Source organism: Colletotrichum scovillei, assembly GCF_011075155.1.
Source record: "Colletotrichum scovillei strain TJNH1 chromosome Unknown Contig00003, whole genome shotgun sequence".
In the NCBI taxonomy this organism is placed as follows: domain Eukaryota; kingdom Fungi; phylum Ascomycota; class Sordariomycetes; order Glomerellales; family Glomerellaceae; genus Colletotrichum; species Colletotrichum scovillei.
Window position 1 is genome coordinate 315,855 of NW_023336261.1, and position 21,029 is coordinate 336,883.

Below are 21,029 nucleotides of genomic sequence, written 5' to 3' on the forward strand. Positions count from 1 at the left end.
TGTGTGTGTGTGTGTGTAGTGTAAGAGTATGTGTGTGATTGACTACTTCACAGTGTTATCAAACACCTTTGAGGGAGGGGAAGAGTCTCGCTTGGCAACTGCGTCAGTACTGAACAGTCTAGTACCTGGGAGTCGTCGAGCTTGTGTGGCACACTTGAAGCAAGCTGTGGATGAACGACTCGACCGATCACCGGTGTAGGGGATACGGGATTTGACCGATGACGGGCCGCGGCGGAGAAGTTGCAGAATTCTGGAGACTTTTGTATAGGCTTCGTCCTCTGAGCTGAAGCCTGCTGGGGGTAGTTTGACTGAAGTCAGTCGGGACTGGGTTTCCGGTGACGGGCGACAAAGACGAGTTTATACATCCGGAACTGGGATCATTCCACAGACCGACGGCCGGCCCAAGCTTGTTCCCCAGAAAAGGGAGCATCACGCCCTTGCGGCCCCCTTGGGCTAACCCCGCAATCGGCCCAGGGCCCGGTTTCATAGGGCGCTTGTTGTCGGCTCACTGCAGGGTGTCCAACACCACTTGTCACTCATCGCTTTAGTCCCGAGAGAAGGGAGCACAAGGCGCCGTGGAGGGACATGTACAAGGGTTGAAGAGCAGGAGCGAGAGCTTGATAAGAGGAGACAGCCGTTGAGATGACATATGGCAGCAGGCAAGCATCATCCCTGAGTGATGCCGTTGATGAGATGAGCTGAATGATACGGCATGTAGGTACATTTCTTATTCAGATGGGATCTCAAAGCCAAATGCTCCCAACTGCCCTACTTGGGGACTTATGTGTCAAACACCGCTCTGGGCCGAGAATTACCGCTTCCCAGCCCCAAACAAGACGTTTCGAGGTAAACAATGGGCTACGAATCCCGATTCTCAAGTCCCCGTCTCACTGCACGGCAGTTCCCCGCACCAAAGCGCGCGTCCGGGCGTTCCCTGGAGCACCCAGCTGGTGCGTCGAGCTTGTGCGGGGTGCAGGCGGTGTTATCTGGTGGCTTTTACTATTAGCTAAGAGGATCCGCTCGGCCTTTGAGCTTCGATGCAGAGAAGCCCGAATCTAAAGCAGTCGAAAGGCGGCTACGAGACATAGCTCAATTGATCTAGTAGTTGGCCATGGCATTTAGGTAGTATTGTTTTTCATCTTCAAGTATCATCCCATGACTAAGCCACATTACTATGCACTTCATATGTACAGCCACATTCATCCATCTTGCCTCAATGCATCCGGCCAAATCCAACCAAGCAAAGAACCAACGCCAAAAGCAACGAGGCACGTCAAAATCATCGTCGCCATGAGTCCCGCATAGCTCGTCTTCTTCGGCACCGCCACCGGCGGTTTCGCCGTCCGCCTCCCCGCCGAAGCCTGTCTCGTCGCAGTCGGCCTCGCCGTCAAGAGACTCTCCCACGAATACACCGTCGGCGCCGTCGGCGTGCCATACAACGTCGTCTCCTGCTTATCCATCGTCTGATACCCGTAACCCGTGGTACTAGGCACCGCGCTCGGGGTGCTCGTCGTCACGGCCGTCGATTCGCCGGACCAGTCGTGCCCGTCGAACGCTTTATACCACGACCACTGCGAATCCGGGTCGTTCCAGTCCGCGAGGATACCGGGGCACTCGTTGAGGCAGTTGAAGAGCCCCGCGGCCGTGCCTTGCTTCTTGTTGCCGTACTGGTCTGCGAATTTGAGGCCGCAGGTGCGGAAGCAGCCGTACGAGGAGCAGGGGAGGGAGTGCCACGGCTTCAGCCAGCCGCCGTAGGATTCCCATGCCGTCCAGTCTTTGATGTCTGTGTTTGTGAGGGTGAAGTCCGGGGAGGACTCGACGCCGTAGTAGTTTGTTTGGATTTTGGAGCCGTTGAAGGCCATGGCTGTGATTTTGTAGGGTTCGGAGGGGCCGAGGTCTTTGGGGATTGTGATTTTGGGGTTGGTTGTGCCCATTGGGATGAAGTCGCTTAGGTAGCCTGCCAGTCGACCCCTTGTCAGTGATGCACTCTATCGGTACTGCGCAAGGCGCAAGGACACCGAGGTAGGAAGAAAGGGCCTCTTACAGGTGTACATCCATTCCTCAGTGTACAGGAATATCTGGTAGTGCTCGTACAGCATGTCATGGCCGCAGCCGACGTCCTCGTTCACCGGATTGCGGCATACCGCCACAACCTCATCAAACACTGGCCCGGGGAGGGTCTCGTAAACGAACGGCTGTTTCCAGTAGTCGAAGCCAATTTCGATTTCCGTCTCGACGCCAGCTTTGATCTCGGAGGGAACGGTGACGTTCAAGGCGTGCGCTGTTGTGAGAAGCGTCGTGAGGAGCGCGAGGAGGGTGTTGGGAAGGGCCATGGCTGTGGTGGTGGCGACAAGTTCTCGTGATCGCGATCGTGGAGGTCGAGTCTGAAAGCCGGTAGTCGCTCACGTGTACCAGGCGGTGAGCGAATGGACGGGAGGCGAGCGCTCCCTTGGTGCTGGCGACGGCAGCGATCGCGAGTGTGGATGACGGAGGAAAGAAGCCATCGCGAAGAAAACTCGTGTGACGGCTGATGGTGTTGATGCGAAGGATCGGGATGCTAGACAGGGGGCGATGGGATTTGCTTAGCTCCTTCCTGCTTGGTCTACGCTAAAGAAATAAGCCTAAGTAGGTACTTTGGTCCCTGGTGGGGTCCCCGGAGTCGCCCGGGGTCGGGCCCGGAAGTGGGTCCATTTTCGGTGAATGGTCTGGGACAGGTCGGGGCGAAGTGCGGTGATGCGTCCTTGCAGCTTTCGGACACTGGTCGCTGACCATCGACGGCCTTTTGATTGGAGTCGCGATTTGGTTCAAAGCTTCGTGTCATGCGATGAGAAGGTAAAATGATCGGACGACAGTGCTTCACAGAATCAGTCCAGGGTTATATCAACTTCGATGCACTACTCTTGGGACTCTTGATGCACTCGTCCTTAAGCATTGAAACCCTTGGGATACAGTACGCGACAAGCAAGTCAGTCTCTAGAGAATGTTCTGTCGCATTATGGCCACCACAGCCGGGAAAGAATGGCGTCGTGTGTTCGGGGGTCTGCTTCAATACCATCCCGCTCGCATCGGACTGCCGCATGATGCTTGGAGCTCGAGTCCTTTACTCTGAGCCCCAACCTGGAGCTCCGCATGACCCGGTATGCATGTTCAGATGAACGCTGTTTGAGATATTTAAGCCGCTCTCCCTCTGAGATCACAGTCGGAGAGGAAGCTCCCATTCGTGATCGATACTCCTTTTCTACACGCCAGATACCGACCAGAAAGGAACAAAATACGGAAACTTGTGAACAAGCGACCTCAGTAAGAGATATACACAACTGATTCTGAGCAAAATGTCTATGAACATAGCCTCCCCCTTCTCTCCCTACCCGAGCTACGTCCTCGGCACTGGCCTCACTTTCATAGGCCTTCTAGGCTTCGTCCGGCCCTTAGCAATCTACGACGCCTTCGGCATCGCCAGACCCCTCTCCGCTGAAGCCGAGGCTTTCAGCTATGCCAAATCAGCGCGCGATCTAGCTACGGGGTTGCTGTTCCTCGGGCTCGAGACGTATCAGGAGGGAAGCGGGAATGAAGACGCGGTGACTGCGTTGTTGGCTATTACTTCGCTTGTTGGAATCATGGATTGGTGGATTGTCAGGACGATGGGTGGGAAGGGAGGACGAGGAGATGGGGGAACAGCGTTGACGCATTTAGGGAGTGGGGTTGTGCTTGGGATTTTCGCTATTTGGAGGTGGATGTATTAGTTTTGATGAAAGGCGGCTATGAGGACCTCTCTAATAATTGGCTTCTGTAGTATTATGATCTGACAAGATTCCGCACATTTTCATTAACTGTCTTCAGCAAAACAGCCTCCATAGCTACTTCGACTAGTTGATAAACTGGCCGAAGAAATCGTCAACGCCCTGTGGGTTGTCCAGTCCGGTCGCAAAGCCCAAGATACCGTCGGGTCGGATAACCACTAGGGCGCCCGAGGCTTCATCCACCCCGAACTCAGAATGTGCCATACCGTTACTGTCAAAGTAAAATTTACCCAGTGGCGGTCCGCCGGTAGCCATCCAACCACTTCCAGCAGTACGGGCGAGCAGAGTCACGAGCTGAAGTAGCCCACGATGACGCGCCTCCAGCTTTGAGAGCTTTTGTCGTAGTGTGGGGAATATCGTCCTCGTCTGATTCGGGTTGCCGGCATATACGACCACACTCCAACAGCCCCGAGGCCCGTTTCGGAAGAGAACATCGTGGAGGCGAATTGGAACGTTGGGTCCCGGGGCGCGAATGAGCGCGTCAGGACTGCGAACTCCGCACTGGAGAGTGGTCTTCGTCGGGGGATGGTTAATGATGGAGGGTCCATAACTCACGCCAAGCCCAAGATTGAAGGCAATGTTGTCAGTCCAGACCTTCATCAGCACTTCATCCGCGGAAGCCCCTAGGCCCTCATATCGTGCCGGTATGTCACCAGAGATCGTAGCAGCGGCTTCCCTGTCGATCTGGATGAGCTTCTGCGCCGCAGCACGTCTCTCGGAGGCGTATGTAGACAAAACCTCGGGCTTATACCAGCCCTTGATGGTTCCAGCAAGCTTCCAAACCAGGTTGGTGGCGTCGTGCACGCCGGTGTTCATGCCTTGAGCGAAGCCAGAGGAGTGCGTGTGGGCGGCATCGCCACCAAGTAGAACGAAGTCGTCTTTTTGGAGGGTCTTGGCAACGCTTTGCCGGATCCTAGATAGCCTCGAGTAAGCAGTCTGCAATCGAGACAAGGAACGCAAAGAGACAGCAACGCTAGACATACTTATAATGGGTCCACCAGTCAAGCCTCTCAATATGAAACTGGAATGGCTTCATCCCCTCCACGGCTTCTTGTACCGCTTCAGCCTGAGTGATCCCGTTTGGATACTTGGCCAAGATGGACGGTGTCAGCGCATAGCCGATGCGGTGAGCATCGTGGTCGAGTTTGACCCATAAAATGTTCCCGTGGTGAGGGGTCTCGATAGAAGCAAACCCAATGTCAGCGTCAGGCATATCGGTGTTGATCTTGCCATCGATGCGAATCCATTCGTATGTGGTCGGGTCCACGTCGAGTGAAATGTTGGAAAGCTGGCGAACCGATGAAGCACCCCCGTCAGCTCCCAAGAGGTATTTACTGCTTTGGTCAGCATTGGGCTCCACGAAGCTTGATGTGTGGCTTACCAGCGAACCCGGCTCTCGCCTTGGCCCTCATGACCCAGAACAGCAGTTATATTATAATCGTCTCCAGACGTCTGGTCCACTTCGTAGCGAAGAAGCTTCCATCCGAACCAGACAGCCTTGCCGTAGCTTTCGTAGCGGCTCCGGAACACGTCCTCGGAGTATCGCTGTCGGATATTCAATGCGTAATCATGAAAGCTCGCCTTGCAATGATTGAACATCCCATTCCACCCCCTCTCGTTGGCTCTCACACCGTCCTTATAATTGGTGCTAGCGCGAGCGACGAAGCCTTCTTGGAGTACGGCACTGGTGAGATCTAACTGCTCCAGCAGCTCCAAAGACCTAGGGTACAGCGTCGTGGCGCGGCCAAATGAGGCTTGGGCGTCACGTTCTCGTTTCTCTATGAACGTTCGTCAGCGACGCAACGACTCAGAGGCATCTGCCAAATGATGACAAGGACTTGGTCATACCAATCACCAGGCAATCGACATCTTGTTGCGTCAAGCCGACTCCAGTGAGGAGGCCCACGGGACCGCCACCAACGATCAGAACATCGGTTGTTGGAGGAAGAGGCATGTTCAAGTTGGGCACAAGACACTGCGGACGAATCGGCGAAGATAATAGAGGTAATGGGAAGTTAGTAGAAGGAGATGGGTTTTTTGACTTAGTATATGCTTGAATGGTCGCCGGATTGTTTTGAAGAGCGTTTTCGTGCTTTTAAGGTATTATAGTTGATGGTCAGGTAAGGCTCAATGAAGACAATAATAGCCCGTCACTGGCAATATCTGACAAAGCCCGGTACAGACCCTTCGGCTCACGGCATTGCATACAGACCGCAGTCCGAATCAAGATGGGACTGAGAGACGGAAATCTAACCTTCGAGAAAGGCCGTGCCTTTCTTGAGGTGAATGACTGACACGGTGGAGAGGCCGACCAGGCTGCACCACCCAATTCTCCGAGCCCCACTCCGGTTTGTAGGACCCACAACGGCCCCGCCACCACCGCCAAGCCCGAGAGGGCACGGCGATTCCGCACCCATATGAAGGCTATCCCTCACCTGGCCACACCTACCTACTGCAAGAGTATCTTTTGAACAAAAAAGATACTCACATACTCACCCTTTGAAAGCATCCGGACGTGCGCTTTCAAAGGATACTTCACACTACTATTGGACAAGGATCCGAAATTTTCAGCTCAGAGCCTCAGTATCTGTCAATTTGCACCACCGGATGATACAAGGCGACAAAAAGGATGGATGACCTCGGAGAGCTCGGCAGGTCAATAGAGCTTGTCATATCTCCAACTTACAAAGTTTGCGCGCCTCTGGTCGAGGCTAACGCACCTGCGATTGAGGCGACCTTGCGTCAGACGCACACTTACGGTCCGCACTTCCGCCACCAACTCGACATTTACGCACCATCCACGTGGCCCGCAGAATCAGCGTCGACCAGACCTATCATGGTCTTCCTGTACGGCGGAGGCTTCACGACCGGGGAACGGATCAGCCAAGCCCGACCGCTGTTTTATCAAAATGTCGGGCATTTCTTTGCCGAGAAAGCCGGTCTAGAAACCGTTGTGATGGACTACCGATTGGTTCAACATGGAGCCGAATTCCCTAGTGGTGCCGAGGATCTCGCACTTGCTCTCAGTTGGATCAAGCAAAGATACTCGGGGCAGAGTCGCGACCTCTTGTTGCTTGGAAACTCGGCCGGCGGGATTCACCTGTGCACCTGGCTGTTTGAACCCAACTTTGGAGACTCTCGGCTGAGCGTGCTCCATGAATCGCCCGGACTGAGGCTTGCTGGCGTCGTATTACTTGGTGTGTTGTACCACTTCCGCGGCACGAGCACTTCCTTCCTGGACTCACTTTGTCCATACCTTGGAAGCAACCCGCATGATCAGTCGCCTTGGATGTCCTTTGAGAGATGCCGAGAATCGGGCCAGCTAGGTCATATAACCTGGCCTCAGCTGATTTTGGTTGACAGCGAGTTCGATCCCGTTGACATAATTGATGCCAATCGGGACTTCGTAGAGCTTCTGAAAGGAGTGGGAAACGTACCAATACAGTACTTACAGGCCAAAGGACACAACCACATCAGTCCTCCCTTGGTTCTAGGCACGGGGAATCGCGAGATGGAGAGTTGGGCCTATGAAGCCCTATCGCTTGTAGTACCTGAAGCAAATCGGTCAATCTGAGTAGGCCTTATCTACGCTAATTGACAGAACAAACATCAAAAGAGATGGTGCAACTAAGCTTTGGCCCATATGATGGCGGTCTAGGAGTGTGCAATTGCAGTTATATTGCTGCCAAGCGCTGTTCAATTCGCTCAAGTGGAGGCGATATCTTCTGGTATGGCTACATGCATCTTCCAAGCTGCCAACCGTGGCGCAGAGGCACCAGAGTAGGAGTACCTAGGCTGAGTCACAAATGACATCCAGAGGAAAGAAACAACCGCAGCGACCACGCAAGGTCTCTGGGAAGATGTGCTGAAGTCATCGAGGGCTAAGAATCCTCAAATCTCCTGAAAGGGTAGCCGATAATATCCGCCTTGATCTGAAGTGCAATAAATCTACCAAAAAATCGAGCGTGTCCGATCGTTCCGCCGGTGAACCACATACCCGGATCTGTGTAACGAAATCAGCTCGGCTGTGCAAAGTCCTCTTCTCAAAATGCATCTACTTACGCCCGGGGTATTTGAAAGCACCGTTAATCTCCCCCTCGTTGTCAACGCCCCAAAAGTCTTGAATTTGATCCGCAACTGGCTGTCCGACATACTGGGTGATAACGTCCTTCAGATTGGATACAAATCCCGTAGCGAACACAATCACGTCGGCCGTTACCTCAGTTCCATCACTGAACGAAAGACCTCTAGAAGTGTAACGTAGTGGAGTAGAATCTGCTTTCACCTTGATCTGTGGCCCGGGAAACTCGGTTATTAGTTCGCTGCATTCACCAGAATATTTCATTACAAGACAGGGCTGGCGGAGAAGATAGGAAGATTCAAGACAGACGATGCATGCAGCGTACTCACCTGTCCCTGAGAGATCTTGGCTGACGTACCCACGTCAATATAGTGACCGCCTAGCTTGTCGTACAACACCGATATAATGTCTCCGAAGCGTTCAGTCTTGAAGCCAGCCCTCTCCAAGGCGTCAAACCTTGCACTGTTCTCTTGTGCCATACCATGCAACTTGATCATTGCAGACTTCCGGGCTATCGACAGTGGCGAAGAGAAGTTCAACCTGTCTGCCCGCTCTGTGGCAACCTTGTTATTATATAGAGCTTTGACATCACGTCAGCATGAGCGAAGCAAACTCTCCGAGAAACGACACTTACATATCGTTGTTGCGAGATAGTGCTCAGCTGGTAGAACCCCTAAATACACGCGTCAGACTTCACTTGCGGCTACTGAAGCAAGAGGAGATTAACCTACAAGTTGTGCCTCTCTGGATCATCGTCACAGAGCTGAGACCAGCTTCAACCATATCACTGCAAACGTCATGTGCTGGTGTAGATTACGGTTGTCAGATTGAGCGGGAATAGAGCTTGAGGTTGGGCGCTAACCAGTATTAGCAGACCCGATCACCACGCCTTGGAGACCCTTCCACTTGGTTGCAGATGCATAGTCAACCGAGTGCATGACTGAACCGTGGAAGGCTTCCTGAATCGGTATCAGCATGAACGCATATAGAAGAGGGTACTGTCTTGGAGGGAACCTTATTCGGGTAGTCGGGCATCTTGGGAATGTTTGAGCCGGCTCCAACAGCGAACACCAAGTGAGGTGTGGTCAAGGTACTGCTCACGCCACCTTTTGAGACCTGGCAGGACCATAACTTCTCTTGAGCAGACCAGACGCAGCTACGCAATTCCGTGCCACAGCTGATGTTCTAAGCCAAATGATTTAGTGTCAATGAGTTCAGAGGACAAGGAAACAAATTACAATTCCGTATTTCCTGACATAAGCCTTGTGACCTTCCGCTATCTGTACTCGGGTGAGGAATTCAGGCAGTTCTGGGCCATACGTTCTTTCGAAGGGCATGTGAGCTGCAGTTATCTCGTTAGAACTTGAGTCTTCCGGATAGGTCAATGCTTTCCCTACCGTATTCTCGTGCAGTGTGTACTTGAGGCGTCAGCATGCAAACTGCAACTTCAGGTGGTCACGGCTCACGACATACGTTTAGCTGATTCGTAACGCTGTGCCCAGCTGTCCCCGACATTGGGAAGCTTATCCAGAATGACATACGAGACGCCTAACGCTTGCAGGTAGCCTCCCACGTCCAAGCCACTTTGACCACCGCCAACAACAACACACTCAAATTGCCGGGTCTTGGAATTTGCAGCAGTCGCAGCATGCGGGCTTTCAGAGGAGCTTAAAGGTGAGAATGAGCTCATTGGCAGGGCCACGGAAGGAGACGAAGGCTGTAGCACGTCAACCCGGGGGCAACCTGAGAGGTCCTCCAAAAGAGTCCGGATCATCCATATCTTCCATTCGCCGTTGACGTCCATAAATATGGACAAGTATCCAGAACACTGCACAAGCGGTTCAATGGCTGTTGTATGAAAGGTGAAATCCAAGTCCACCCATGACTTTGTGCCAACCTCCACACTCCGGGCAGAGTTCTCGTCAACGCGAAAGCCTTCTGGGTGTCGAAGGGCGCAGAGTTTGGTCCACGTACGGTGGACAACGGACGGTGAATAAAATGTCCGGAATGTTCCTGTCAGAGCTATCATGTCCCTCCAGATGGCGGCCTCTGCGAGATCGTCACGCTGTAACGTCCGAAGCTTCTTCGCGAAAGAGTTTGAGATGGAGGACAGGGGCAAATTTCCACCGTGGTAGCTGTCTGGAAGCTCTCCAGGTAGATGCTCCAAATTGGAAGGGGTCTGAGCAGAAAACATGTTTGCCGTTTTATTGCTGTTATTGGCTAAGTGCTTTATCGTTCAGTCAAGTACGTGAAGTTCGGATATCGAGATACCTGGTCAGCATGAAAGGGGGAATTGCGAATCTTTGTCCTGTCGCAACGTACGCAACGGAACCAGTGCAAAAGAATATAGATACACAAACTCGAATCTCCTGCAGTTTCTAACACGATCTTTGTAGAGGATTTCAACGGACAGTTCTTCCCATTTCCGTGAGCCCGAGTCACTAGTGGTGGTGGGTCAGTCCACTGGAATTCCGGTGGTGATGAATTGGTCAGCCACCGCGGATCACCGTCGGAGGAGAAAAGTGTGTTGCTAATGGCAGAAACAACTAGGCAACTAGAATACGGCAGTGACCATGGGTTCCGCGAATGGTGACCGAAAGGATTGTGTACCAGATGAAGCGCGCCGCCGTCCCGGGGGAGCATTTGAGTGATTTGGGTTCGGGCTGGGATTAGATTCCTCAAGTCCTCTGGGACAGCGGCGTAGAGAATATTAGTTGGCAATAGGAAAGTAGTCAGCGACAGACGCATTGTTGAGGGCATTAGTATGACACAGCGCGGGAATCCACCCAACCCCACGCAACTGCATGAGCTGGATATGCGATGATCTCTTGCTCACCGCTGCATGCACAAGGGCATTCACTTTCTACGGATCTTTCAAGGCAAACGCAGCAAGCTTCAGAGAACCAATCCTATTTCCGTTCGACTTGAATCAGGGCTATGAATGCCCAAAGCAATTTCTGGTGCAGCCACTTGAAATTCCAAATATTTAGTCGTGGCGAATGGCTAAGATCTGCCTCAATGCTGACACGTATCCCTCATCGGGACAAGGCTTCCACGAGACCGGAGCTCAGATTGTAATACCACCCCGTAACAAGTACGGAAGACTTGATGAGCGGGTGATTCCGGAGGAACTCGACATCTTGATGGACGCTGGCCTTCACTATCTCCTCGTCGGATTTTTCATTACCCGTCCGACAAAAGGGCAAGAAACATATCTCCTGGACCCAAAATGCCGCTCCATCCTTATAGGCGCCAGCCGGAGCCCGTGGATCGTTGGCCGCTATCATATCTTTTGCCCACTTGTCTGTGTAAAACAGAGAACCGCAATCTTCAGGATACGTAGGAGTGATTTAGAACAGGCTACGGGCACTAGAATCGATGGATGTGATGTTGCTTACTCGCATGATGGACGACCCTGATCTCTTTCAGTTCAGTGGTGGCCTGGATGATAGCCAAGGACCGGAGCACGCCCGGGTCGTTAGTTCTGCCACCTCCATTGCGAATGACGATGGCTTCGTTTTCTGGCAGCTCATAAAAGTGTTCCGGGCTTGCCCTAGAGTCAACGCAGACAATTATGGCAGTCTTGGACCGTGGACCGAACGTCAATGCTTCTTGACTGGGAGGGGTTTTCTGACTGTACTCGTTGTTCGCCTTCGCAAAGTCGTACGGCAAGTGAGGCTTCAGCTGCTTGCGACCTAACTCGTTACTGGGGCCGACTGTGCTAGGCGGTTCAGGTTCCATTCTGAAATCTTTATTTCTATGGTGTTTGAGTTTGGTATGTAAAAGGACAAGGCTTGATAAGGGGTGGAAGATGGGATAAGTTGCATGAGATATAGAGATATTGGGAACGCGAGCTTGAATCTTTTGAGGCATAAACTGCCTATGAGGAACGCCTAGTTTTATCCATATCTTTCCCTTTCCTTAATATGCAAGTCGTTATGGGGTTAGCGTTTGATAGACGGAGCGGAGTTGTGGTGGCGGCGGCGGCGAAGAAGAGCACATGGCTCCGTCTCTCGATCACTGGTAATAGAGTCCAATCTACCTCGGCCTCGGCCTTACCAACCCGCCGCTATCCTCTAGGCTTTTAATAACGACGTTCCCTTACACCAACTCAATGAGATAGAACCATCTACGCAGCACTCAATCAAAGCCAAATGTCGTACCCGCTCTTCAACAAGCCATTTGATTTCGCCGCCGCGAACGAGCATTACGCTCTCAACGGGTTCCCCGAGAGAGATCCCGTCGTAGGAAGCCGTTCCCGGGCTGTGATAGTAACATGCTCGGACGCTCGTTGCAGCCCGGAACATTTTTTCAAACTCACCGAGCAAGAAGCGTCTGTCATTCGGAACGAGGGAGGCAGAGCGGCCGATCCTGGTGTTCTTCGGACCATTCTACTACTCAACTGTTTGCTGGAGCCGGTCAAACAACAGATCTCCGAGATTATGATAATCCACCATACAGGTGTGTTGAACAGTGCACATATCCTAATTCGCAGCTCTCAGGTCGCGAGGCACTTGACTTCAGGGCTGATCAAGTGATAGACTGTACAGCTTTGAGGTTCACCGACGAAGGCATCCGGAAGGCCATTTTGGGCAATGAATCCAACTTCAACGGAGGGGGGGGATGGAAAGCTGGCGCTTACCAAGCTGCCGAGGCCTTGGCGTTCCTCCCTTTTCCGCCTGGTGAAACTGAGAGAGATAGGCTTGAAAAGAGCATACGCGACGACGTCCGTTACCTACAGTTACATCCGCTGTCCAAACCTTCAATTCCAGTATCAGGCTGGATCTACGATTTGAAGACGAGAAAGGTCGAGCGTGTCTTGTGCTGAGGTATCGAGGAGTGGTCTGTAATTCCAAGTTTCGGAAGGCATTCAGGGCGTTTCCTGTCTCTTGATGAGTAGTCAACTGTCACCTGAGTCTATAAGGTACGCAAGGGATAAGCTCGTCATTCATTCACATTCGAGGCGGAGGCTAGCGTTTCAAGGTAGCTGCGCTGCTAGTAGAAGGAGATATTCAATGCAGTGTTCTTCTTAGTACGCAGACACTTAAGCAGACAATATGCTTGGATCAATTTCTGGGAGGTAGCCTGAGAGAGAACCCATGATAACTTGATCACCTCATTTTGGTTCTTGCAGCAAACTTGTTCTCACCAAAATATTCAGAGCATTCCCGATGAGAAAAATGGCGATGGTGTGCTCTGCCCCTTTCATCATCACCGTCTCGCAGACAGACTGATGATGCCTAGTGAGATCTGACGCTAAAGATAGCAGAGCTCCCTTACGTGTACATGAAGATGTACTATGGGACGGGAAATGTGACGGGTCGACCACATCCGACAGCAGGGTGTTAGAGCGGTTCCAGACCAGTTTGGACCATTGGATGATGGGTTGACTTTGAGGTCGTTGAACCTTGCACAAGTGTCCGTTCTTGCGGATATTTGGTACTTTAGTTAGTGGCATTAAGTCGCTGTACCTTGTCTCATCTACCCACTTTTCGCCATCCTCTTTACACCCCAAGCACGTAGTAATTATCAAAGGTTTATTAAAGTTTTCCTGTACGCGAACCGGAAATGGTGTCGTCAAAATGGAGGCGATGGAGGCCCACCACCGGAATTCCGGCGGTGGTACGCGTCATAGGCCCGCACATACACCTCCCGGAAGCCCCGAGCCCTACCGCAGACAATCGTAGGCAATTGTGCAGAACCGCTCATTACGAGCTTTGTGACGCCGTTGGCTCGCGGATCGCTCATCAGGAGCGTGAGAGACCAGACCCTCCCCATCAATGTTCACAACCGAACTTCGGGTTATCATGTGAAATTGACACCCAGATCTCTTGAGTCTCCTGTCTGGGATAAAGGATTCTGTTTTCGCCTCGTTGAATCTTGGCATTAAGGCATGTAATGATGCTTACCCATTACAGTAGCCTTTTAGAGCCTTGATGACTCGCGTGTGCTTATACCCTCTACAAGAAGAACGGTCATTCCATAGTAGCAGCCTCGTGTAATAACATGGAGGACTGGGCTGCACCAGATGTTGCGTTGTGAAATCTTCTGGAGTAGCCCTAGACAATAAGACTTGGTTCTTCGAATTTGATTTGCATTCCGAGGGCCAATGGCATACCCTAACATGCATTTTTGTAGAAAAAGAGTAAAGGATCCAGATGAGATAGGGGTTAAGGCATAGCCATTGTTTTTGAAAATGCATCATATTCTTTCTCATCTACCCTAGCCAGGAAGCCACGATTCCTTTGAGAGATTCAGAAACCCATGCATCGTCGATACTGACGTAGTGATCAAACCCATGCTCGCCATCTCTGACGTCGAGTCTGAAATTGAGCTCAGGATCTAGTTTTGTCAACAGCTCTTGCAGGCGATAGCTAGCTTCTACCTTGACCACAGAGTCGCCTTCCGCATGCCACACTACCAATCCTCCTCGGGATAGTCGAGCGCCATCCTGAAGCCTGTAAAACGGAAACAAAGTACGTTGGTCCTTCGGGAAGAACTGACTTGCCAGTCCGTGCTGAACGAAGGTCCACATGATATCAGCTCGCGACAACATATCGTCTTTGGAAACGACAGCCTTCCGCCCAGTCTCATGTTCTGCTTGTCGCATGCGAGCCACATGCTGCTCAAATGTGGCCCGCGGATATGGCGGCTGATCAAATACAGATTCATCAAGCCGGGGCTCGACGTTCGTCCTTTCAACATCCACTAGAGGATAGCTTACTTGAACAGCCTGCATCTCGTCGGGATAACTCAATGCCAACTGTATGGCCAGGTATCCACCAGCGCTATCACCAGTTGTAAAGACTTTGCCCAAGTCAAGGCGAATCCCCGTTTCGACTTCAAGAAGACGAGGGAGAGATTGATGTGTCCAAGCCCAGCAGTCATGGACATCATCAAGAGCGTTCTGAACGGTGGACTCGGGGATCAGTCGATAATCAGGGGAAATAATGACTGCATTGTGCTTCTTGGCAAGTTGGAGAATCCAAGGGGCAAAGAAGGGAGGGCAGAGGCTGGAGCCACCGACTAGACCTCCACCATGGAGCCGAAACAAGACCGGCCTGGGCGCGGGCGATGGAACCGTTGGATTGATGTATAGAATATTGACCTCGAGGCTGTGTTCTTCAATGACCTTGTAGATCTTTGAAACAATCTTGAATTCCGCGAAGCGCGAGTTATCGTGAGGATTCATTTCTGAGTGATTTGATTGCAACAATGCAGACACAATTAGGTGACAATGTAGACTGGATGTTCGGGAGAAGAGAAGTGATGGGTCGGGGTGGCTCTCACTTTATAGCCATATGATCAAGTCTGTTTCCTGCTCTTGCGCAAATCATATGCATAAATGATTGTAGGCGTGTGAAGTTATTGGATTTCCACGAATATGCACTGTTTGCCAGTAGTCGTACGTAGTTGAGTTCATCCCATCGAGTGAGAGTTGACATCAGTACATAGCTCCCCAGTTTTCCCTCACCTTGACGTTTTTTTTTTGTAGGATTCCATACGCGGGAATAATGAGAATAGAGTCGGATCATGATTTGATTCGCTATTGTCCCTTATGAGAGTACGTATTGATGTACTCATGTTAACTCGCACTCGATGTAATTCACGATATTACCTTATGCAGTGAAGTTCACGTGGAACCAATTAAAGTAGGCGGAGTGATTGGCTTGCAACTGTTTTTTAGGCCTTCATTTCTTTCACTGAACAGTCAGTCAGCCGGATAAGTCCATGTCCCAATCAATTGAGCTAGCCTTGTACAAGAAACTTTGGGTAGGGCAATCAGAGGGCCAGGACTGTGCTGTCGTTGACTCATGATAGGGCTAGTTGATGGGCCCATTGCTCGCACCATCTGGAGATCCAGAAGACCTTGACCCCCGTTTCAGAAGGAGGGATCTCGTCTAGATAACCTTTCACAGAAGCCGGTTGAACCCAAATCTTTCGAAGATGTGAATGCACTGGAGGGACAAAAGATCTGGCCACCTTTTCTCCCATTAGCCACCAAAAAGCGGCCATTTAATCTGTCCCCTCGGTGTTGTGCTAAAGCGAACGTCACCGAAAGAATATGTAGGGTCTTGACAACACCCATGATGACTCGCAAAGCCGTCGTGAGGCACATCGGGAAAGTCTGAGGGATGATATCTGGAATGCTGTCACTTAGGCCCGTGCTATTCTAGAGTACTCTAACGTTAATCTGCCACAAACACGTGGTCACCGTCACGGCATTTGATTACATCGGTTATCTCCCGCCCCATTCATTGAAGCGCGGACAGCCAAGAGTCTCACGTAGGTACGTGTAGGTCTTAAGCCGTATTGTCATCGCGGCTTGAAGTTTTTCGCTGCTGATTGATGCCGTTTCGCCTGCTCCGCACAGGCATAGGGGTTACGCGACCTAGGTAAAGCAGTGGAAGGAATATACCCGTAGCTGTCGACGAGTGGCTTCTCGGATCTGCCCCTCTATGAACTCTGTCAGTTCAAGAGCCCTTCCATTGGCTATCGACTGCCTGATGAACCCACTACACGGACATTTGTTTTTAACCCTACTCCGCCGTCTTCAACCAGACTCTTACCGATCCAGCTACTAGCCTCCGCAAGGTCGACGCTAGACTTACTGTAAGCGTACTTGTAGAAATAGGGCTATGGAGCGACTGAACTTAATCATACGATACGTTCTGCAACAAATAGAAACAATAGCGTGATGTATTGGCCATGCTAGTCCAGCTACCCCCTTTTACCACCCCAACCACCGCGGAAGAACCTCGGAGGAGGAAGATGAAGACTGGATGGATTCAACCTTTAGGGGTAATGTCACCTATTTCACCGACACCAGCTACTAAGAGGGAGGTTGCTCCCATGACAACACAAAAAGAGAAGAAATTGCCGTTCAACGTTACGTCGTTAATTGGAGAACAAGGTCACAGCATCGAGCGAGTTTGCCGAGCAAATCGAGTGCTGTCTTCCGTGGCTCATCAATTGAAAGTCGCAAACCATGATCGTTTTCCTATCCGTTGATTCTTCTACATATTTACGAATACATTTGCATCGGGAGGTCATGGACGAATTATCCGACATGGTTAACCCTTGTAGCTTTGGAAACAGAGGAACTATGCAAGACGGAATAAGCGATGTCGTATTGAACTTTGGTCAGCTGATATGGAAGCACTTTATCACCATCGCATCCGCAAGTCTTGAACAGACCTAGGACCAATTTGATGAGATCAATGTCCTGATATGAAGTCGTTAAGGACGGATTCTCCAAAATATTGAGGAAGAGTGCGTTTACACTCCAGGTGACTTGATGCAAAAGGTAACTAAACTTCCTTGTCAGCCTTTCCTTTTATGAAGATAGCCAGAAAGCGGTCACGTTGCGACTCTTCGAGAGAAAGCAAAAAAGAGACCTACACTATCGGGGCTTTCCGAAGATGAGGAGGTCGTAATAGTGCAATGGCTGCTCTAGCTGAATTGACGCAAGGTGCTATACTGCGTGATGAAGTCCCATCGTTATCATTCAACAATGGTGACAAAACCGCCGCGGATTGAATAGCTACGTCCATCTGAAGGCAGAGAAAATGAAGCCTCAATAGACTACTCCACTTATTGACATCTGAATCGCTGAAATTTGCGGAAGCGTTGGGCAGAATCGGCTCAGGAATCTTTTCCTGCCACTTGCGAAGCCCTGCATCTAGCTTTGCAATGTTATCTGGCAGAGAACTGGCGGAAGCGACGGCAGCATTTCGCAAGTACAGCTTTGAGCAAATGATGCCTTGGATATGAGATAGACGAAGTTGGATGTACAGGGTGTTGATCAGGACGTTACCCGGGAATATATGTACACCATACCAATCGGGGGGGAATTCCTCGGGAAGGTCTACCAGGATCGCGTCGGGGATGAGGGCTGGTTTGCCGGTTCGAAACGCAAGATCACGATCAAGCATGTACGCCAGCCAGAAAAGGCGATGATTGTGAAGAACTTCTGTATCTGAAAGGCCGCCATTACCTGGCGGATCTCGATGATGATAACCAGCTTGGATGGTGAGCTGAACGGCCAGAGCGAGAACAGAAGTGCTGACGACATCTTCGGCCGAGAACATGAAGTGAGTCACCTGATTTGGTTAGTGAATCGGTCTAAAGTGCCATTGTTGAGCATCTTTTTGTACCAGCAAAAGAAGCGACCCGATAGTCATTGCATTCGGGGTTTGGAGGATAGCGTGGGGAATTAGTAACAATGCGTTACTGAGAAAAGGCCGATGTTCCTGAATGCCGAGCTCCCAGTCCCCTTTGCGGAGAGTATGCATGATAATGACGTTTAAGGCAAGTTCCCATCCTGATTCGTTGCTTCTTTGCCCATACAGATAGGCGTTGACTGCAGCGCGGACTTTTGGTTCGAACAGGAATCGCAGGTCGTTGTTCAAATTTTGGAAAAAGTCTATAAAATGAATCAAATTATGTTGATCGCGATAGCTGGACTAGGATAACCCACCTCTAAGGCAAACATTGATCACATCGTTGGGCGGAAAGGGGTGACAGCTCTGGGACGTCGATAGGATAGAACTCGTTTGATGTTCTGTGGTTTGTTTTGTCTGCAGGAGGTGCTGCATAGCGGCAGAGAAACGTTTGTCACCTACTAGGTGGTCGATATGCGTGATTATGTTCTGAGAAAAGTACCAGGGGCCTTCAAGAAACGTTAGTTTGGTACGATCAGTGTGTTGTGAGTACCTTATTCTGATGTGCAGACATGGCCAGAGGAGAGTACCTTTGGGTGATGCGGTGCCGTTCGGGGCCAGCAAACCAGCTAACCGTGCCGAATCCATGGGCGTCCGCGAAGATGACACTGTGGGCTAAGGCGGGGACAATGACTGCATTCGTAGTTGGTAGATCGATGCTTCACGTATCAAGAACTTAACTGCGATGTTGAGAAGGGTGGCGATGATGGGGTATACTTTTGTTACGGACTGAACCCGAGCAGGCGGATCCGAGCTGGTGGCCGTATTCTACCACTGCTTACCGCGCGAGGCCCGCGCAGATTAACGGATGTGTTGATGAGGTTGAGGTCGCATCACAGACGAGACAAGCAAAGCATTGAGGAGAGTTCTGGCCGAGCGGGCCCCGTTTTTACGCTTTGCCTCCCGGGAAGCCCTCGTAATCTTCCCTACTATAGCTTGAATGCTTGCATCAGAAACTACCCCTGCGTTGCCCTGCGTTGCCTGGCGAGGGGTAGGCTCTTGCCAACAATTGCTCTGGCTTCTGAGGATCTCAGGGCGTGGTTTTCGCCTGAAGTACCTGGTATCGGCACTTGAGTATTGTCTTCCTCTCTACCTGTGTAGAATGCCACCAACGTGATGTTTCCCTCCTGGAATTGTGCCCTATCCTTTTCGACTTTATGGCATTATTCATTAAACCTACCAGTCCCAGCCATGGCGAGTGTTTCACGGGCAGAGCAGACTGGCTTTGCCAGTAGTACATACCCATGTCCAGCAGGCCATGTCCAGCAGGCCATGTCCAGCAGGCCATGTCGAGCAGGACTAGTCGGGAAGTTCTAGGATGGAGGTGGGAAGGGTATCGCGCTGCGGGGGGAGGTGGGCTGTAGTGAGGCACTAATCCACGGACTACTCACCTACTGCGGTAAGACCCGGTTACCAGACATAGCCAGCTTCTCCAGCTCTGGCTTCTGTGCACGACGCTAAACAGCCCCGAACTCTAGAAGCTCGGAAATAAAATTGACCAAAAACACTCGTAGAACGTACAATTCAGGCCCATATTAACCTAATGTAGACAGAACCAGCCAATGGGAGCGCAAGAACCCAGCAAGAGAAGAAACCCCGCGCCATCCTCAATGCCGGCCAAGCCGTCAGAACTTGGAATCCTACCAGCACTTTTCCAATTCTACGATACACGTAGGAACGGTAAGAACCCTCCTCTTCACCTCTAGCAAATCCTGTCTACCTCATACTTTGATTTATCCCTATAGAAACCAACAACTCCTGTCAAGAATCGTGTTTCAGGAATGGCTGACATTGCATGTGCTGTGAGCCTCACATGCGCAACGTGTGGACGAACGTTTTCACGCAGGTAAGACTGCAGTAAACTCTAAGAGCCCGAGATTGTGGATTGAGACATAACCTTTGCCTGCTTGGCCTCAGAGATAGCCTGCTTCGTCATACAGCTACACACAAGAAGACTAGAAGTCGGGGAAGTCTGCGAAGGAAATCCTGTCTCGAGTGCGCAAGGTATGTCCCGAGCTGTTGGCAGAGGCCCCCTCGGCGCAGACGGCACTAAATCCCATTAGAGCCAAAATCCGGTGCGACAATGCCCAACCTGTTTGCTCCTCGTGTTTAAGGCGACAAATGGATTGCCAGTATGATCACATAAACCAGGGACCAGACCATACGAGCCAGCCAGTCTTGCCACCCGTCGTACCCGGAGGACAACAGGCACATAGCGTAGCGAGGACTCCATCCGACTTCAAACAGACTCAAAATCTTTCACCCAACCACAGCTGCCGTCTTCTCAACAACGAAACCCACTTGTCGGTTCTCTCTGATATTATGCCAATATCATCCCAGAAAGACTGTCTGAAGAGCGCCGATGGGAACAGTCAGACATTGAACTTCCGTTGTCCGGAGGCCTCCTTGAGCATCGACAGCCGCTTGCCAGACGAACACTACGTAGAACGAGGGCAATTATCCGACTTTCTCAGCGTTGATATGCCACTTTTCGAAGAACTCGTAAATGATCCAGTCAACTTCTACGTTCAGGGATCCAACGACTTGGGCTCAGGCCTCAGCAACTTTGACATTTTCAATGCCATTTACAATATCTCCCCCGCCGCGGATGACGTGTCTATCTCGGCAAATGTTCCGATGCTGAATATTTCATCATATGGGCATGACACGGCGACAATCAATTGCTTCACGGAATCATTGGTTACTCAGCCGTTCCCTGGTGAGATGATCAGTGAATCAGTTTGTTCCAATCTTCAAAGTTGGTTGTTCAGACGAGCCACCGATGGTGCTGATTTTGGCATTGGGATGTTAGAGTCACACGAGTTCCCTGATACTGACACCCTCAATGCCTATCTAAATGCATATTTCGCTCACTTCGGCCAGGTAATCTATTTCTGCAGTGCTTAGAGATTCCAAACTTACACA

The 21,029-nt window shown here is 51.1% G+C and overlaps 6 protein-coding genes across 6 annotated transcripts; 1 reads left to right on the forward strand and 5 right to left on the reverse strand.

The window, feature by feature from the left end:
- Nucleotides 1-834: 834 nt before the first annotated feature.
- On the reverse strand, nt 835-2,553 carry HER10_EVM0007017 (uncharacterized protein). The gene is made up of 2 exons (XM_035476584.1): nt 2,045-2,553; nt 835-1,957 (listed from the first exon to the last, which is right to left on the reverse strand). The coding sequence occupies exons 1-2, from the start codon at nt 2,331-2,333 to the stop codon at nt 1,200-1,202; spliced, it is 1,047 nt and encodes a 348-aa protein (XP_035336179.1). The 5' UTR covers nt 2,334-2,553; the 3' UTR covers nt 835-1,199.
- Nucleotides 2,554-3,338: 785 nt separating this feature from the next.
- Nucleotides 3,339-3,743, forward strand: HER10_EVM0001732 (uncharacterized protein; the record flags this gene model as incomplete). Its single annotated transcript, XM_035471470.1, has 1 exon — nt 3,339-3,743. One exon carries the CDS (start codon nt 3,339-3,341, stop codon nt 3,741-3,743), a length of 405 nt encoding a protein of 134 aa, XP_035335681.1.
- A 123-nt stretch (nt 3,744-3,866) lies between these two features.
- HER10_EVM0004168 (uncharacterized protein) lies at nt 3,867-5,754 on the reverse strand (the record flags this gene model as incomplete). Its single annotated transcript, XM_035473820.1, has 4 exons — nt 3,867-4,713; nt 4,784-5,134; nt 5,182-5,578; nt 5,649-5,754. The coding sequence occupies 4 exons, from the start codon at nt 5,752-5,754 to the stop codon at nt 3,867-3,869; spliced, it is 1,701 nt and encodes a 566-aa protein (XP_035335910.1).
- A 1,927-nt stretch (nt 5,755-7,681) lies between these two features.
- HER10_EVM0000653 (uncharacterized protein) lies at nt 7,682-8,360 on the reverse strand (the record flags this gene model as incomplete). Its single annotated transcript, XM_035470425.1, has 3 exons — nt 7,682-7,803; nt 7,863-8,157; nt 8,211-8,360. 3 exons carry the CDS (start codon nt 8,358-8,360, stop codon nt 7,682-7,684), a joined length of 567 nt encoding a protein of 188 aa, XP_035335582.1.
- Nucleotides 8,361-14,098: 5,738 nt separating this feature from the next.
- On the reverse strand, nt 14,099-15,073 carry HER10_EVM0008944 (uncharacterized protein; the record flags this gene model as incomplete). The annotated part of the gene is made up of 1 exon (XM_035478449.1): nt 14,099-15,073. The coding sequence occupies one exon, from the start codon at nt 15,071-15,073 to the stop codon at nt 14,099-14,101; it is 975 nt and encodes a 324-aa protein (XP_035336343.1).
- Nucleotides 15,074-17,279: 2,206 nt separating this feature from the next.
- HER10_EVM0002701 (fungal specific transcription factor) lies at nt 17,280-18,692 on the reverse strand (the record flags this gene model as incomplete). The annotated part of the gene is made up of 3 exons (XM_035472403.1): nt 17,280-17,984; nt 18,039-18,307; nt 18,362-18,692. The coding sequence occupies 3 exons, from the start codon at nt 18,690-18,692 to the stop codon at nt 17,280-17,282; spliced, it is 1,305 nt and encodes a 434-aa protein (XP_035335774.1).
- Nucleotides 18,693-21,029: the final 2,337 nt, after the last annotated feature.

What these genes read in the sequence shown, in the direction of transcription:
- HER10_EVM0007017 (XM_035476584.1), bottom strand. Translation starts at nt 2,333, where the DNA reads ATGGCCCTTCCCAACACCCTCCTCGCGCTCCTCACGACGCTTCTCACA. An exon ending in TGAGGAATGGATGTACACCT is followed by an intron (nt 1,958 to 2,044) that starts GTAAGAGGCCCT and finishes GTCGACTGGCAG; the next exon opens with GCTACCTAAGCGACTTCATC.